Raw genomic sequence first — 19249 nt, 5'->3', positions numbered from 1 at the left:
TTAGACTAATCAGATCCATTTGAGCTTACGTCAAGATCACCAACACTCCTAATAAACTATATACGTATTATTTATCTTCCAAAATTTTCCCATACTCGCGTCGAGAAATTCTTTTATCTCTAGTTTCTGCCACGTTAAATATGAAATTCCTTAACAAATTGAACAATTTCTTTTATCTGGTAGAAAATTTAGGGGCAGCTTTATCTTCGTCCATCGTTGCCCGTTTCTTCTTTGTCTTTGGGAGTTATCTTCCACGTGAGATACATTTTGCGCAAGAATGTGGCACACGGTCAAACGTTAGCACCGGGGGCAGGTTAGTATCCCGTGGAAATGACGCGTGTCACACAGGAAACGCGAATACGAGAAAACCGTCGAGACAGAAGAGTTCGACGTTACATGGCGTTTGAGCGTCCACATGGAATTGTGCAACCCTCCGTAATAATCTCGTCTACTGCCTTACCACGTGACGTTCCGTTACGATGTTTGCAACGACGACGAATGCGACGGGATATTCGCGAGACGCGCGTGGTAATTGAGTGTCGCCTTCGCTGATGTTTCCGGGCACTGGCTACTGGTACTTACTCGTTGAACGGACAATATCATATTTACCCTCGAGACATTTTCATTTAATTAAATAACGTTCTTCATTTGCCCTTCCGTGTAATGTATAATTCTATATATTATTCTAAGTAAAGATGATACTGTGAAAGTTTTTGGTCAGTGACAACAACTCATTAGCTTCTAATGGAAAGTGTGTTTATAAATTAGATGTTATAAAATAGATGGAGGTGGTACATTATGGTATAAAGTGATATAAGAATCTATTTGAGAAAACTGTGAGTAACCCTGCTTACTTTTAAAAGTTAAAAACTATGAATATGTAATTTTGTTTTGGAAATTCATAGAGAAATACATAAGTTTTACATAAATATTGATGTTATGCATATATATGTATCGTTTCATGTATTCACGTTGATTTTGAAAAAGAATCGGCTTGTACTTATCACTTTTTTACTGTCGCTGTTAATTCAACTGGGAATAAGCTAAAGACAGAGAATCTTGGTTTCATTATTACAATCTTTATCCATTTTGTTAATTCCATCACTTTTCCTAAAAAGAATTTATATTTCATCGAAATACGAATAGAATTCTACTCTCCTGTTAATGATCACCTCTCGAATCAATAAACCGAGGAATCAGAAACTAAATAGAGATCGACCAATGGAATGGTTCTCAATGACACGATTTTATAGTTACGAGTTACAATTCGTGGCATACGGATCGAATAAGAGGATAACGATCGTCGTTAAAGTGATTTTCAATTTTTCCAATAGCATCCACGAATGCTGAGTAGACAAGCTGCGTGTAACTTGATTTTATTGGATGAAATTGCGCGTGTCAGATTCCTCACCGTATCTGCATATTGTTCGATTTTCGTGACACTTCATTAATTACCGAAACACGTCGGTCCCGGGCTGATTTAATTAATGTTCCACGCGACATCCCTTCGTGTCGGGGAACCAAACGAAAATGCATCGTTAATAGGATGTAGATTCGTCGCTTTCAGCATTTTTATGGATGGCACAACGACGGAATTTTGTTTTCCGCACGGGAAAGGGCGGGGGCAGCGTTCGCGTACCTACCCCCATAGTAAAAGTTTCTCGATGGCTGTCGCGGCCGACGTTATTACATTTTTCGATGTACACCGAATGCCTAGCACGTAAAAACGCACCGCTAACCGTGGAAATATTTAATTAAAAATATCTACAATGCGTTTACCGCGGATTGACCTCGTGTATCTTCTCGCCTGTTTACCCGCATTTAATAAGATTCTTTTCCCGCTTTAATATCACGTAGTTTTCGAGGATGCTTTTTTCGCTTTAAACAAGGATTCCGCATGACGTAGGACGAAATTTTCTTCCTCTGACTGAAAGCCACACGTGATTCGCGCGAATCTCGTAGATTACTGCTACGAGGAAAGTGTACACTTAAGCATGGAAAAGCACGGAATATTTGCCAGCCACTGTTCCACGATAAATGTAAGTCTACGAATAGTGTTTAATATTTCTGCTACATGGGAACTTTCTCGTTTGATGTATCGTTATCTGGTAATCTGTATGTGAATTATTTTATCTCTTGAAAAAGAATCCTTTGAATCATATTCTAATTAAATTTCCGATTGAAATATTTTCAATTTAACATCCTTTAGGGAGTTTTCAAATATGCTGTAAACTAAATGATTATATGGAATTTTTCTGATCACATTTTAATTAGACGCTCTTACAATATCTCAAAGGAGCAAAAATTCCAATTACATGACAATGTTAAATTAATCTCACGCTTTTCCACGATGCTGAAGTAATCGTACAGAGAAAACATGGTTTATATTTTTATATAATATAAAAGGATATTCCTCTTTTCATCGCATCATGTATTATAGTTAAAACCGTCTCTTTTTTTCTATTCGAGTAGACTTTATTTTTATAGAATCAAATTTTTCTAGCCGACACGTGATACGTGCTAAATGATATGAAATTTAATTGTACTCGCACTTAATTAAGCAATGCGTAAATGCTGTAATAAATACAATGATATGCAAGTACTTCTTATAGCCACTATATATATGGAGGATCCTGAACATTTTTACTATGAACAGATGCTAATAACAAACTCGGAAGGATACGCTAAGATCGACGATAAATTCTGTAAGGAATTTTCGTCCATTTCGGTAGTCTTAGGTTAATGCGGCGCTGTTGACGCAGTTTAGCGCCACAGAGATACGCAAACGTAGTTTCCTTGACAAGAAAAGCTGCGGGTCCAGCGGCGTATATACTAGCAGCCAATAGCGAGTGTAAGCTAGCAGCGGCAGAAGCTTGGCCTCGCGGCTAGGTGACTCCGGATGGGGAGTACAAAAGCTTTCAGCTCCTCCTTCTCTCTATTTCCCTCTATTTTATGTTGCACATGGATCCGACAAGTGTGCGAACACACGAAAACCACAGACATACACCAACGCTTACGTACGTGAAACACATATTCCCTGGGCTCGCAGGTACGCGCGGGAAGCCGTCTCGAATAAACGGGAATCCGCCCTAACTTTATGCGGTTCTTATTAAATTCCAGCCAACGAGAATCGCTAAGGACGATGCGAATCGTGCCATTATTTTACACCCGTGACACCGCGAACCTTCGAATCGACTCCTTGAATTATTTTTAATGGCTAACGCCTCTTACGGAAGTTTTCCGTATGATAAAACTCGATGTAAGAACTTTCGGGATGCTTTAAAGTTTGGTGAGTTAAGATTAGGAAGTGATGTAGTAAAGTTACAAAATTAACTAACACACGGATCAAAGTTTATGTTTCGAAAGTAATAAGAACAATCTGAGACTCTACAAAGAAATAAACCGCTTATGATTTAGTTTAGTCGAGATTAATTCAGAATCGTTTATTCCTTTGTAGTATTTTTATAGAAATTTTATACGTTTTAGTGTACAATTTGGGAAAAAGATTCTAGAAATACATAATTTAATGTTTGTCATACATAAATTTCAGAAACCAATTCACGAATGAATTTTGTTGTTTCAAACTCAAGATAATTCTGTAATGCGTGTCTGACCATACGTAGGGCGGTACCACTGTGACGTTCCTACCAACTCTATGTTTATCTTTTCTTTAATTCAAGCGTGATTTTTACAACTAAGATAAATATTACTATAAATAAACATCATGTTCTCGTGTATACGTTGTTTTTTGCAGAAAGATGATAAGCCCTCCCTTAACAAATTTTTATGCGGCGAAGGTTCATACATGGAGTAAGCGAGAAATATTGGTCGTCTCAAAAGTTTCTTTTGTTTTAGGAGGAAATAATAGCTGCACGATTTTCTTCCAATAGAACAAACTGGATCACACATAATTCAATAAAATAATATAAAACAAAAAAATGTTGTGCGTCTATTATTTTCTTATAAAACGAAAGAAACTTTTGGGACAATCCAATACTTCTTCCATGAAACTGTAGAATTGTAAAATTGTTACGATTTAGAGAGCTGTAAAGGTCTAGTGGAGCTTTCGTGATTCAAAGTATTTGAGGTTTGTTCTAGAGGGAAGCGAGAGAAAGGCAGTCGATGAGAACATAGGAAGCTACGAATCAATGAACGTATAACACGCAGAATTTTACGATACCAGTGACAGATGGCCACAACGTTAATAACACAAGACTACGGAACACTCTATCCATAGGCCATGACGTTATTGGCGACAGATTTAATAAAACCAGCCGAATCAAATGTCCTGGAACGAGATCGATGTTGCTCGTCGCTTTGTATATCCCACGCGTACGAGACGGAAATTTGTTGAACCTGTTTTAAGCTTCCTGATGCGAGCCGTTCATCAAAGATCTAATGACACATCGATAGGTAGTTTATCAATTTGTATACGACATCAGAAGAAAAATCGCCTGTCATATTCTAAACGATTTTGCTCATTAAACCATTCAAACAGGAATTAAATCTTTTCTTCTCACGAATATTTATAATCAAACCAAGTATTGTTCAGTAGAAACAATATAAACTCCATGGAATCACAGGAAACTCAAATATTTCAAAGAAACACTATTAACAAACAAAAATTAAATGCTCTCTCATTTCCAATACTCACAATCAAACTAGTTACTACTCGAGTAGAAACATTATAAACCTAACATCGGCGTATGAAATACTCCAAAGAAACACTAACAGTATCTAAAACTCCTAAATAAACCATTTGAATTAATACTCCATAATAAACCATTTGAACAGAAATCAAGCCCCAGTCAATTAAAATATAATTAAATAATTATCACCTCGGTATAAAAACTATACAGTCGACAAAATGATGTGAAATGAATGGAAGAAAAACGTAGTATCAATCCTTAAGAACCTCGAATAATTACTTCAGCACCAAACAATCAACTGAACTTAAGCACAACCGTTCCACGGTACCAGAAAATCCTAAAAATCTCATGTTTCTCATTAGACGGAGAGATCCAGCGTTACACACGAAGCCCGTGGCTATTCGTGTTTCGACGAACGTCGAGATAGAAGCGAGCAGCAGAGGAAAGCAGAAGTAGAAAAAGAGGCGCGAGAGAATATGAAAATTGGCGTGGGAGTGGAAGAGACGGGGCAGAAAGAGCGAAGTCGACCCCACCGGTAAGAAATCGCTGTCTCAGTGTTGCCGCGGTGTAGTTGGAATAATTTCGGCGTTTGCATGGATGAGGGCGGTGGCTACCGGTTTTATCCTTAGCAACCCGTTCTTCGTTTTGAACTGGCCGAGGCGAGGCGAGGCTCAGCCACCGTGTGAATTCGCCAGGATGGAAAGCGATCAGCGTCTTTCAAACGGCGAGGCGAAAGTAAGGTCTGAATAATGAATCGGAACGAGGAACGGGCCTGAGATGGTTCGTACATTTGACCATCTTGAATCCTTTAGGGCTGATCCCTATGAGATGTTCGAGCAAGTTACCCAGCCGTTATCCGGATGCCGGTTTACATTCCGGGCCGACCGCTGGAAAAGGGAATTCAAATGGCTACAGCGCATAGAACATATCGTCCTTCCTTTGTTGCGAACCTCATGCAAAGATCTACTTTTTATGACGATTCTACTCGTTCTTTCGAGTAAGCTGCGAGAATATTCTACTATAGTTAGTAGTTGAGATTAAAGGAAAATTGGATCGGATTAACTATTCTTTTTTATGGATTTACTTTTGTGGATTTATCTCTTCCTCTGTTGAATTTCATTTATTTGAAACGTATGTATTTCAGCGAAATTTTAATTAATTGATTAGATTTTAGTTGCTCCGGTCGAATAAGAAAGTTTGTTTATTACTTCACTTTACTTTATTATTTCATCTGGCATAGAATTTTACATATCAGCTAAATAAACTTGAGTCCCTGTTATTTCAACGAAAGGTGATAGTGATGAGAATACAAAATTCAGTTATCGTGAACTATTTGCTCTTCGAAAAATGTTTCAGGAAAATGAAGTTACATTACGTGGATATTTTTATGGGTGTGGTAATGTTTGAAGGCAGAGTAAGTTATATTTTGCAGACTCGATGCTTTTCATGGTTAACGCATATGGTACAAGTTGGAAATTTTTGGAAAAGCAAATATTTGTTTTAGTTGTTCATAATAGCGAAGTAGAAACGTGTACATAATTTCGTTAAAGAGGAGAAAATAGTAGGATCTTTGTAAAAGGAAGTCGATCGATTACAGTCGTTAACCTAGTTTTGCTTTTCCATAGGTATGTCGAGAAGGTTCGCGGCTCAAAGTCACAGGATCCTCAGCGGAAAACGTGTCGCTGGGTAATTATCGTTACTCGCGTGCACCGTTCTCGGGCCAGTTAATGTTAATAGACAACCTGTGCACCATTACAACTTTCCTAATTAGCCAACCACATTCTTTTTCACGCGTTTGCTGAAATTCTGTTAATTTCGTAGTTATCGTTCCACGCTAACAAGTCTGCCACGTGCTTATTCGGACGAATATTTACATTATATCTGTTGAAATTATCGAAATATCATAAGCAAAATTTTGTGGAAAATTTTAATAAACGCTTCGTCGTTATTCGATGATGATAACGAATATTTATGCATTTTCCATAGATCCACATTTTAAAATACAATTCCGCTTCATCCCCAGTAGCAAGCGACAGTTTTCGCGTTGTTTTACAAAATGTCGGAAAAACTGGTAATTTCCTATGGAATCTCCATGCAGCGATATTGTTGGCGAATTAGTATCCAGCTGTTAGAAATTTCCATGCAGACTCGAGTAAAGCGAGCGACCGTCAGCGTATACGATTAATCGTTATTTAAAATTGCAGTCGCAACCGCAGTCGTTGGTTGTCCGTTTATTCCTTTCTTTTTTTGTCGTTTTCACGGCGATATTTCGCTCGTTTCAATTAGCGTGTCGCAGGAAAAAGTTGTCCAGTCACCGAGTTATTGCGGAGAAGTTTAAGACAATCGTGGCTCAGAGCGAGTCGAAACTTCCGTTCAGCTTTTTCGTGCAATTTTTGCCGTGCCGCTAAACGATGAAACAATCACCGTATCCGTTTTCATGGAATAACATTCGTTTGTTAGAGTGTTTCAGTAGAATGGCGATGAAACGTAGAAGAGTGCGTGAGATTATTTAGAATTTCCATCACGTTGCACAGAGGAAAATAAGTTCCGTCCTTTGGGATTCTTCTGACTTGTCACATGTCGTTGTTTGTCTTGCTGGGAAATCAAAATGGATTGCATATTCTATGAGAATTTATTACCACGAGGATGAAAGGGGAGCGAAGGTCTCATAAATATTCCAGTGTATTGGGGCTACAACGTGTTATCTGATTATTGACTCTCTTTTTATATCATAAGACAATCTTCTTCTTTTCGTTCCTTTCAACGTTGCTGCGTCCTTTGACGCATCTAAGAATCTTTCTATCGCTAGGAACTTTTTAAACTTGAAGGGAGAGTAAAAGAATTGTTATTTATTCGTAATTTCTCGCTTAAATATTTTATGCAAGAAAGCTTTTTTTTAAAATATTAAGAGTCTTTTTGTTTGTTTAAATAAGGACGACATAGAAAACAACAGGGTCAATATATGGTGTGTATGTTTGTATGTATGGTGGTTTGTTTCTGACGTTGATTCTTTACGAGAGAGATTGAAGAAAAAAATCAACTGAATTTTAAGCGACAAAGAGACACCAGAGCAGAAAAAGGAAACGTGCGAACGACATAGAGCTCTTCATTGACTTTTCAGTTTGAAATGATATTCTGTGGATGAAATAGTGAAAGCTGACTTCGAACATATGCAGGTCGAGTAAAATTCGCATACGTTCGAAGTTGAACGATTTTGCGGGTTATCCTGCTGCTTCTGGAATCAAAATGCGGTCGGATTTAGATCCTCGTACTACACCCAGAATGATCAGACAGACTGTTTCCACTAAAATATTTCCAGTGAATTGCTAACGATTTTTTCATCTTCTATCGTCAGAAAAAATTAATTTTCATGTTAGTACATCACAAATAAACGAGGACGCGAAAAATTATCTGCCGGGATAGGATTTCCAGATAGAATACAAAGCTCTGAAAATATTTCTGTCTGTGTTTTACTTGAATCACATTATCGGGATAGTATATATTGGAAATAATATTTATTCATTTATGCGGACAAAATTATTGTTAAGGACTTGCTACATCCTGTATTTGTTATAAATTCAAAAATATTGTAGCTTTATATACTGAAGATTATTGAAGATTTATAATCAATAATAACCAATATTTCAACTTACTATGATATAGACAAAATTTCATACAACGTGTAGTTGATTACTGTTGATGTAAAAGTATATCGTTCTAAAAGATAGTAAAGAAATTTTATTATAGTAATTACTTGCAACATAGTACTTTCCAAGCAGTTTCAAATTTTCTATAGTTAAAGAAATTAAAAGCATGAAGGTTAAGAACACATTCAAAGTGTTCGACATAAGAATATTTCGATTAAAATATCAATTGTACGATTTAAAATTTCCGCGAAAAGCTTCGAACGGATCACAGGCTGGTTTTCAATTGCTTTGTCCGTCACAAGGATGAATGGCGCGATGCTGGAGAAAGTGAAGGGGAACACGGAACAGAAAGACGGAACGCGTGTTCGCGTTTCAAAGAAGAGGGAAGTGCTTGGTGTACTTTTGACGTCTGCCCCTCGTATGGAAGTACTTTCCAGCAGCCGGCGCAGTAAAAAACTAGTCACTGGCAATGAAGAAGGCGAAAAAGCGCCGCACTGCTTGCATGTACCGTGATTATTTTCCCCTTTTCTCCCTCTTTCCACTCCTCTCTCGCTTTCGAGTCACCGTACAGAAATTACGAATCATTCTTTGTCGAGTTCTTCGTTCACGAGATTCGTTCTTTCAACGCCTTAAACGAATTAAACGTCGACTTTTCATTCTAGATTTAGCTAATTATAACCCTATCTATGTTTGCATAGCAGAGTCCCCATTGAAAAAACTCAGCGTTCTAAGAACGATAATGCAATGATACGATACTTGAAGAATTGGTTTATGTGCATGATGGGTTGTTAGGAATTCAGAGACAAAATTTCGTCAAATAATTTCTCGAATTTTATATAGCGATGGACGGAAATATTGACACAGACTACTTTTTCTTCTCTACAACTTGAATCTGCTTTATAGTCATTGAAATGTTATGATTTGCAAAAATAGTCTATTACATATTTTTTAGTATTTGTCTCCTCTATAAAGCAATTTAACACTAATGAATTATAATGTATTTTAACCCTAGACTCAAAAGGTATATATTTTACAGAAATTACATAGCTTTTGGTATCTGTCTCCTATATACAGTAATTTAACACTAATGAATTATAATGTATTTTAACCCTAGACTCAAAAGGTATATATTTTACAGAAATTGCATAGTTTTTAGTATCTGTCTCCTCTATACACCAATTTAACATTAATGAATTATAATGTATTTCAACCCTAGACTCAAAAGGTATATATTTTACAGAAATTACATAGTTTTTGGTATCTGTCTCCTCTATACAGTAATTTAACACTAATGAATTATAATGTATTTTAACCCTAGACTCAAAAGGTGTATATTTCACAGAAATTATATAGTTTTTGGCATCTGTCTTCTCTATACAGTAATTTAACACTATTGAATTATAATGTATTTTAACCCTAGACTCAAAAGGTATATATTTTACAGAAATTATATATGTTTTACTATCTGTCTCCTGTATACACCAAGTTAACAGTAATGAATTATAATGTATCTTAATTCTAGACTCAAGAGGTATATATTTTACAGAAATTATATAGTTTTTGGTATCTGTCTCCTCTATACAGTAATTTAACACTATTGAATTATAATGTATTTTAACCCTAGACTCAAAAGGTATATATTTTACAGAAATTACATAGCTTTTGTTATCTGTCTCCTGTATACACCAAGTTAACAGTAATGAATTATAATGTATTTTAACCCTAAACTCAAAAGGTATATAATTTACAGAAATATTCGTGCGAAGGAAATTTCACATAAGGAAATCTGTGTCAATACATTTGAGTTTCGTCACTGTCCGTAATAATCTACTTATGTTTTCAAGAAATTCACATCAATCATTAAACGGTACCACGATAACATCGATCATGCTACGAAGTCTATAATTCACCGCTAATGCGTGTCTAAATAGGTACTTTCCGGCAAACCATAGGATTAACAGTTACTGGGGAAGCAGTTTCCATTAATTTCGATGGATCGACAGATTGCACGTGACTATAATCCGATGTATCATTGATCTAGGTTAAGAAGCAACGTATACATTGTTAACGAGCTGAGACACAGCGTTTCATAGGGGAGGCAGCACGTGGTGATTTGATAGTCCCTCTTTGGGTTGCGCGACAGTCAGCGCGAAGATTTCCTGCGCGTATCTTCCATTCGGATTACCATACATACACGTACACGCGTACACTTAGCTGTGGAGGATAATGGACTGAAGTTACAGCTCGTGGTAAATTGTCGAAGTTCGAAAACAAGCGGTAACGAGAACCGAGAAACGATGCTTTATACATATTCAGCGTGTAATGAAATACGAAACTAGTTAAGAGTACGCACGCGAGCAGCTTCGTGATGCATACTACCTTTGCTGTTTCGTGATTATAATAGAAAGCAGGACGCCCGTCAGATTCTATAATACCATTCGTTGCACGAAAAACTAGTCTAATGTTATCGAAATTTAGTTTATTATTATTTTTCAATATGAAACCTGATGTGCAATTTAGAAAAGATTTAGAACTGGTCTTCAAAACTGATAAACAACCGAATATTCTCTGTCGATCTTTCGAATTTTGTATTTGAAATTGATTACCTGTTAACGAGAATCTTTATCGTCAATTTATTTAATAGTCGAATTCAATACGTTTCTATTACAGCTTGAACGTGCTTTTGACAAAGACGCGTGGAAATATAGAAAAGCCTAGAACCCAGTTCATTGCATTAAAGAAATTTTACAACGGTAGAAAATTGATAAAAGTATAAAATTGAGCTTCCTATTTTTCAAGAAATTATCAAGGCTGATGCAAGTGAACATATTTTTTCTTTTCAGAATATACTCTTAAACTTTCAAAGCACACTATATGTACTATAGAATAGAACATATGTCGCGTGATACTACATTAAAAATCATGCTGTCAAAAATGCCTTTCCTTTCAGCAACAGCAATTGTACCAACGATCTCTCAAATTTTTTCTTTCCTATTTCAATCCAATTAAACGCAACGGAACAAAGAGGGAAAAATGTTTCGCCATCCAAACAAACACAGGCAAACACCTCATAAAAGAGAAACTACCCTCGATTTCAAAAGCATTCCCGTAAAGTAAACGCGAGTGAGTAAATGTGGAAATCGTTCGAGGGGTAGGCAAGAAAGACGAACTGGCTCGAGGGGCTCGGAGATAACTCGATACACGGAATAACAGGAGTTTCGCGCGTGTTTCTTTCCGCTCGAGGGGATGATTCGACCAGTGATGAGGTGCCTGGTTGCGGCTCGTCGACGATGCAGCTGAACGAGAACGTATTATCAAACCCTGTTGTCACGGAGCTTCACAAAAGGTCTGCAACCCCTTGTAAGCACGAAAAACGCTCGTATTGACTCGCGACAATTCTATAGACTTGAATTTCGGCTGAACGCTTTCGAGTCCGTCGTCTCATCAGAGGTTTGCATGAGGCCTCTCACACGACGTTCGAAATTTAGTTTCGTTGTCGACTGACGTTAAAAGGTACAGCTTGTACGCGGCGAGGAGGGGCTACCACTCGACGCAAGACGCTTCCAGCCGTATCTCTGCGAACGAGTGGTTGTTATTTAAATATTTGCGAACGTGTTGAATACCAGGAACCATCGTTCCGTGACTGGAAATCTTATTTGCTTGAAATTATGGCGTCACGTGAAACTCGCTGCCCGATAATGATAGTATTTCCAAAATTGTTTCCGTTCGATATTTTCTATTTTTAATGTCAGAAAAGTTGTAAGCTGTTAAGTGGTATGTAAATAGGACTACGAATAAAAATTTCTTTTTGTATGTTTGTTTTTGTAGCATGTTTATCGTAATGTGCGATAATTTTTCTATTGAATACTGATTAAACTTTTAGATGCTAATTCATTAAATAAATGTCATTCAAGTATCATTCTTCATGATGTCGAAATTAAGTCAACGACATGATACATAGTAAGGAAGAATATAAAATACGTTAAAAAATTTATTATACAAATTTGGTTTGTCAAATTATTCTAAGTGATTAAAAGATGTAACTAGATAACATTGGCTTCTTTCATTAGGAAGAAGTATTTACTGTCGTTTGTGGGGATGTAAAAAGAGTAAGAGGATGAATGAGTGGAATGAAAAACAGTGAATAGGCGTACTCACTTTTCAGGCAGAAGCACGGCGGTGAAGTTAATCGCGATGGACATCCGTGGGCCGGAAGTAATCGAGTAGAGACACCGGATGTTTGGAGGATACAGGCCAGGATATCCAGGGCTCGCTAACACGCATCCGTCCAGGCAATCGGTATCCTTGTAATACCAGTCGCACTCTAAAAGCACATAAAAACATTTATGACAGCCTTACGAGAATAAAAGATTGCATTTTTTCGGTTCCCTTTGCATGTTTTTTAATACTTTCATACTTTCGGAAACTCATGTTTTTCAATTGAAAATTGTACAAAATTTATTTGTCAAGTTTCGAAGATCAAAAATGTCCAAAATTTTACCTTTTCATCATGCGCTTCTTATGACATGAAACCAATAAAGATCAAGAAATGGTTTATGAATCTTCTCAAACCTTTCGCTATTTTTAAAAGTATGAACAAAGAAGTGTAATCTAAAAAATATATTCAGAAATGAAAGGAATCTCGAAACCGCGAACGTATTAATCATATCTAACGTCGGTGAAATGTTTCTTTTTTTATCAATTTTTCCTGACTTCGTTTACACCACTTCTTTTTTGTTAATTTTTCCGAATTTCGTTTCCTCGACTTCGTTTAATGGAAACTCTGTCGCGACGAAAATTCGAGGCGAGAGGGAAGATAAAAAAGCCAGGGATGCGGCGGGTCAGACATTCAATTAAAATCCGCGAAACACGGTTAGAAACGTCGCAGAGTATTCGCTGTAAATTTCCCCGTATGCCAATATCAGTTCGCGATTTAATCGCGCTGCCTCGCGCCCAACGGCGCTCGCACGGTGTACGGACATTACGGGAAAGTTATGGAGCGGGGCTGGCGCAGTTCGACGCCCATCGATAGTTCAAGTGCGCCACGATGATTGAGGAAAAACGAAGAGTCCGCGTGAAAAACGACGCTCGATCGTTGAACGTGAATCGCGATATTGCAAACTAAACGTGATGCGGCGGTAAAAAAATTTCAAATCCGCTTCGATACTTTGCGTTGCAGGGCGGAAATTGTGTTGTTAAAGCAGTTGTTACAATTTTACCTGTGATTTCAGGATTTCAAAATCTGTGCGTCCTTGCTTAATAACTTACTAATTAACAGCATTAGCAAAATGACAAGTTAAAAGTTGTAGATCACAAATTTCTTCTTTGCGATTTCACAATTTTCTGGCGAATAGGATAATCAAATAATTTGTAAATCTTCATTCTTATAAAATTTCATATTGTTTTATTATCAAACTTGCTATTGTTGTGCAAGCGTATTTATTAATTCTGGTAACTTGTAATTAGTCACTTGTAAAATTTCACAAATAATCTTAGTTCAATTGTGTGGGAGGTTCCTGAAAATAACTTTGATATTTATATCGACAATTGTATTTATAATAATCAATAATTATTCTTTTGATAGTTATTTTTTATTATTAAAATGACTACTTTTTAATTTTCTTTCTTATGATTATTCCTAAAATTGATTCGTAAAAGAAAGAATAAGCTAAATTGCGATGTCAGGAAGCGATGTCACATAATAGCGAGAAAATTCAAGAGCTACTTTCGAACAATGCACGTGGATCCACACTGCCAGAGAAGAGGTTCAGCGATGGGACGCTAAGACAAATATTGTCTAACAAGCAAATCGTGTAACTGGACGCAGTGTGATATTTACGAATCAGCTTCTAACTGTACATTTTCTTTTTTTAAACGTAAAGTGCGAGGCACGTGGCAGCGTTTATAATCTCATGTACAAACGAAGTTGAAAATAGGAAGCAACATAATTCTAAACGAAAACATTCTTTCGATTGAAACTTGGAAGATTCGAATCAGTTGAATCTATGTTATTTGTCAAACATTAATTCAATATTGGCACTGTCAATCTGTTGTTAGCGTTAGAATTAAACCTAAGAAATAACAAATTGGGACCCTATTTAACGCAATAAATATTCATTAATTCTATTCTAATCTATTATGAACAGTAATAATAGAACAACCTGAAAAAAATTAATATTTAAAACACAATCATTTTAGAAATTTTTATTCTTAGAAATTTATTTCGTAATTATCTAATTTTATTTACCTTTTTATGACGCGCTTCTTATGACGTAAAACCAATAAAGATCAAGAAATATGCTCATGCCTTGCATGATAAAAGATAACAGAAGAGATTCATGATGGAAATCTATGAAGCATATTCGCGCAATAAAAAGAGAAGTCATTTTCTTTTTATTTATGCCACTATCAATGACAAGGGACGGTATGTCTTCTGACAAAGCAGGTTAAAAGCATAGTGCACCGTGACGCCACCGATTCGTACTACATCCTGCCAGCTTGAATTAGAATCTCTACGAGGCGAGACGATATTTTCTGGCGCGAAGCAGGCGGCGGCGCGCCACCTTCTTCGCCTTTTTCTTCCGACACGGCGTCGGAGGATGACGGCGTATAGTTGTTGCACTTGTTCGTCCTATTTGCCTCCATGTTTTTTGTTTAGTTTTATATATCCGGAGGATGCAATTGTCATAATGGGTGGACCCATTAGAGTTAGGACGGGACCAATCCACGGACGCCAAAGCTTCTCTGAATATATATAATGGCTTCTGTGTCCTCGAGACCTTTTTTTTTTCTACCTTGTCTTTTAGCATATTTTTTCGCGCTCGAGCTCACCCTTTCGGCTTCCTGCACTGAATTTTGCTCGTTCTTTTTCCACCTAATTGCTCGCGTCCGAAGTCGCTTAATTCCGTTCCTTTCTCCGTTTTTCTCCTCCAACCTGTATTTTCTCTACTTTCTTTCTCCCTCGTTTTTTTTTCTCTCACTCGTCACAGTTGAACACATCATCGTAATTAAATGGACTCTCCACGTTTACCTTTACAGTTACACGCTCGCACATGCGCAAGATCATTGTAAAAATCGCTAAATAGATTAATACCAGCATGAATATTCCATCCTGATTCAATAATTTTATGATTCAATAACTTATGCTCCAATATTTTACCGAGTGTTGATAATATTGTACACCGTGAACCGGTTGCATATGTTTTAACGAAACAGTTTCTCTTCTTTTGTAACAATGCTGTTTTCTTAACCAAAGTATTTAATGGAATGTTTTAGCGTAAGAAAGGTACTGTTCGTGGCCAAATTCTCGTGCTGAACAGACGTGTTAATTAAAATACCGCGAGTCGATTCGTTTGCTCAAACGAGCACAGTTTTCAAGAAAATTGGAATAAGAGAAAGAGGAAGCGAGGCACGGGGGCGTTAAGCAAATATTTGCACAGAGAGAAAAGTTTTCTCCAATTTTCAAATACAGAGCGTAAATTTTTTTGTATAACAATAGGTCTATTTATTAAATTCAAAAGAATCTGTTATATCTTCTCCGAAATGCATTTTAATCAACGGTTGAAGGAAGCCAAACGAATAATCCTTTTATCTCGTCTGGAAAGAATGAAAACCTTGCCGCAGAGAAGAAGATTAAAGGGATAAAGCTGCTATTAAATATACTTTTATATATTGATTTTTTTATAACCAAGTCCTTAAAAGAACGAATTAATGCCTTTCGAGTCAGTAATTTATTACATTTATATTTCATGTCTGATATAGAGAGTCCGATCTATATTACTGTGCCAGATATCTATTATTATTGACTATTACTACTTACAATCTACAATTTCTGCCACAAAATATTATTCATAACATTATTAAAAATCGAATGATTAAAAATCTAATAATTCTCACTATATAAATTGTACTATTTAACGTTTTCTGTCTATAAAAAGGTATACATTGAAGAGTTTCATGTCTGTTACTATTTTAACCTACACTGCTGTGTCAGCTGTACGCTATTATTCACTTCCACTATTTGTGCACTACCTGCAATACGTATCGTAAGATGATATTTACAGTGCTCCAATTAAGATATAATAATTCTTGTCATTCAAATAATGATACCTACAGTCTACTGCATACAAAATTTATTAAAAAACGGAAAAAGGAAAAAATAGCTTCAGTACTCGTTGCACATGTTTCGATCGTTATTTCTTCATTTTCAAAAGTTACCAAAAAGCTGGGTTAAAAGTGCAAACGGTAAAAGAGTGAAACTAATAATAAAAAGAGGAAAAAGATGGTCCACGTTCCGGCACGCAAACAAATCAATATAATTGAATAAAGTCAATTTACTTCGGCAACCATCGCGATTTTTCCTTCGTGCATTTTGTTTTTCAATTCGATCGTTCCCTCGTTTTAGCCACGTTCGCGTTGTAACCGCTATAGGTTGCACAAACCGGCGAAACGTTTTTGATTTCGCCTACTTTGCAAACGTTTGCCAGGTCATCCGGAAGACAGAATGTAAACCGAATGTATACATCGAGATTCTATATATCCATATATTCGAACAAGTTTTCTCTCTTCCCTGTAGCTGTCGCTCCGTTGGCATGCAAACAGTTCGATGGCGAAAGGATCGAACGCGAAGTTTGTTTTTTCACAACACGTCATATTTACCATAACACATAGCGACACTGCAAATGGACTGTGTCATCAATATTCAACATCGTTTCGTCTAATGATAACGTTTTGAAGAGAATTACGCGATATCAGCGTGCAAATTTTTTTTAACTTTCGTATTGTATTTCTAGCGTTAAATATTCATACGCTCGTTAATTTTCAGCTTAAAGATATAAAAACACGAGAAAAATCCAGTCGTTCGAATATTATTCTATCTTTATTTTGCCATTCTTATTTCGTTATATAAAAAATTTAAACATTGTTTCAGAAGAGTTACTATTATTGAATTTCGTTTATGTTTTTTGCTTTCGCTTTTACATGGAATGAAATTGGCTACGCTTGGTGAAAATATAGAAAAGTATCGAAAATGGAGTTTATACGGAAATTAAAGTTACGATAAACAAACGAATATTCTTCTTCTACATATTTTTGGAATTCTTTATCGGCGGAAGTGTTACCACCAAATTTGTAGGCAGCGAAGTGAAATCTGACAAATGCCACGACGCGACAACCTCTTAGGGATGACAGTAGGAAAGAGAGAAAGTGGCGGAGCATTTACGCAGCAGCCTGTCGAAGAATCGTGTGTTGCAGGAGAAATATATTCCCGGCGAGCTTCTGGAGGAAGCAGCGTGAATGTGATAGCTGTAGAATGTTCTTGAGATGAAGTTATGGGCCGCTTAAGAAAGCAATAAACCGTACACTTTCCTATTCGCATGCTATTTGTTTATAGTATAATTTGTGTTACTTTGATATATACATTTTATATAACATTTCCTGCATAACGTATTTTTTTTAATATGTTACAATTTTTTTTCTTTCTCTACTTCTGTTTTTAACAAAAAAATTACATTCTGACGCTTAAAACCAGCGTGTATCACATTGAAAAATATCCATCGAGCATCTGAAGTCTCTCAGACAAATTGGCAGACACGACGAGAGCACCGCATACGTAAAACCCAACGATTGATTTGTTTGTCAATCGGTCGACGGTTCGTTTTCCTTCCGAGTGGCTGGTTACCCTTCCCTGACACGTTTTTCTCGTATATCTCAACCCCGAGTTGTGACGTAGCCTCTTGGAAAACATTCTGATTTACCAAATGATCTTTCACTTCTACAAGAACGGTTTGACGACCGGCTGACTTATACTGGTGCGACACTCACGCCTCTCCATACGAGCCGCGTTGAAATATCACTGTGGAATCATCGACCTCTTCCACTTCCCTAAAAATGTCTCTCTTTGTACGATTCCTCCTGCTGGAACGAGGGAAACGGAATCCGCCTGGATTAAATCGAAAGAAGAGGAACGAAAAGACAAAAGGGGGCAAAAACGGATTTATACGGTGGCGGGAAGAAGAAGGAGAAAGTGAGGCGAGACCGAACGATTGATCTGTTTGTCAAGCGACCGCGACATTTTCGTTCGTTTCTTCTCGTCATTCTCACTTCTTCGACTTTTCTATTCTTTGTCTCCTTTCGCTTCTTTTCGTTCACGAACCTCGATAAAGCCAGGCCACACGATGGTTGTCAAAAAAAAAAAAAAAAGAAAAAAAAGGAGAACGAGGAACGAAAAGAGAAAGAAAAGGGAATTCATCCTGTGGGTGGAGTCACGTCGACGTCCGGAATCGTACGTCTCGCGCATATGGAAGGCCCCAGGCTTTCTCCCAGGGATAATCGAGAATCGTTGTCGTCTCTCGTTATACGTGGACCGGCGTTCCCTATGTACGGGGTGGGTTAAGAGAAGAGGGGGATGGGAAGAGCTTTCACCCCGGACCACCGCTTTTACCACCGCGCGGATTCATCCGCCTCTACCTTTCTTATTGCTACTCCGCCACCGGTAAAACGACCGCTCTACCACGCTGCACACCGTCGTTCCCTTCATTCCACCTCGTCTCCACCTTCCTATCGATACACCCGCTAGTACCCCAGGCAGCGTGCCGTTGCCCGTTGTAAAGGAAACCTTAAATCCGTTCCTTGGAAACGTATGACGCGACCAACGAAATAGCTCGGTGCACACGTGCATCGTGTTTGTACGTGTACGAATAATACGCGGTGATTCTGACTTACTTTTACAGTACTGAGACTTCTTCTATGTACTTGTTACTGCTGCTTCGAGGATATCGAGAAAGTTATATACTCGTTTCTTTATTCTTTGTGAGGACATTATCGTTGCCATTTCTTCATATCACGTACAGATTGATGATAGTTAGAAAATGCTTTGTGGAAATTATGATGCTTCTTACTGCGTTAGCTTTCGCTGGGATGATATAACAAAGATATAGATTTTTGTTAGTTACT

At 37.2% G+C, this 19249-nt stretch overlaps 2 protein-coding genes across 6 annotated transcripts in view; both read right to left on the bottom strand.

Annotated features, from left to right (window-relative positions):
- Window positions 1-19249, bottom strand: part of LOC139989011 (uncharacterized) — a 274444-nt gene that overhangs the window by 76958 nt on the left and 178237 nt on the right. For all 5 annotated transcript variants that reach the window (XM_072006859.1, XM_072006858.1, XM_072006860.1 and 2 more), the window contains exon 7: window positions 12455-12620. In XM_072006859.1, coding sequence (XP_071862960.1) covers window positions 12455-12620 — 166 coding nt within the window. The remainder of the gene's footprint in view (window positions 1-12454; window positions 12621-19249) is intronic.
- Window positions 1-19249, bottom strand: part of LOC139989016 (uncharacterized) — a 228221-nt gene that overhangs the window by 198994 nt on the left and 9978 nt on the right. The gene's annotated exons all lie outside the window — the stretch shown is intronic.

The sequence above is a fragment of the Bombus fervidus genome, chromosome 7 (genome assembly GCF_041682495.2).
Source record: "Bombus fervidus isolate BK054 chromosome 7, iyBomFerv1, whole genome shotgun sequence".
NCBI classification, from domain to species: domain Eukaryota; kingdom Metazoa; phylum Arthropoda; class Insecta; order Hymenoptera; family Apidae; genus Bombus; species Bombus fervidus.
The sequence above is the reverse complement of the archived record's forward strand: the minus strand, read 5'-3'. Positions and strand labels throughout refer to the sequence as shown.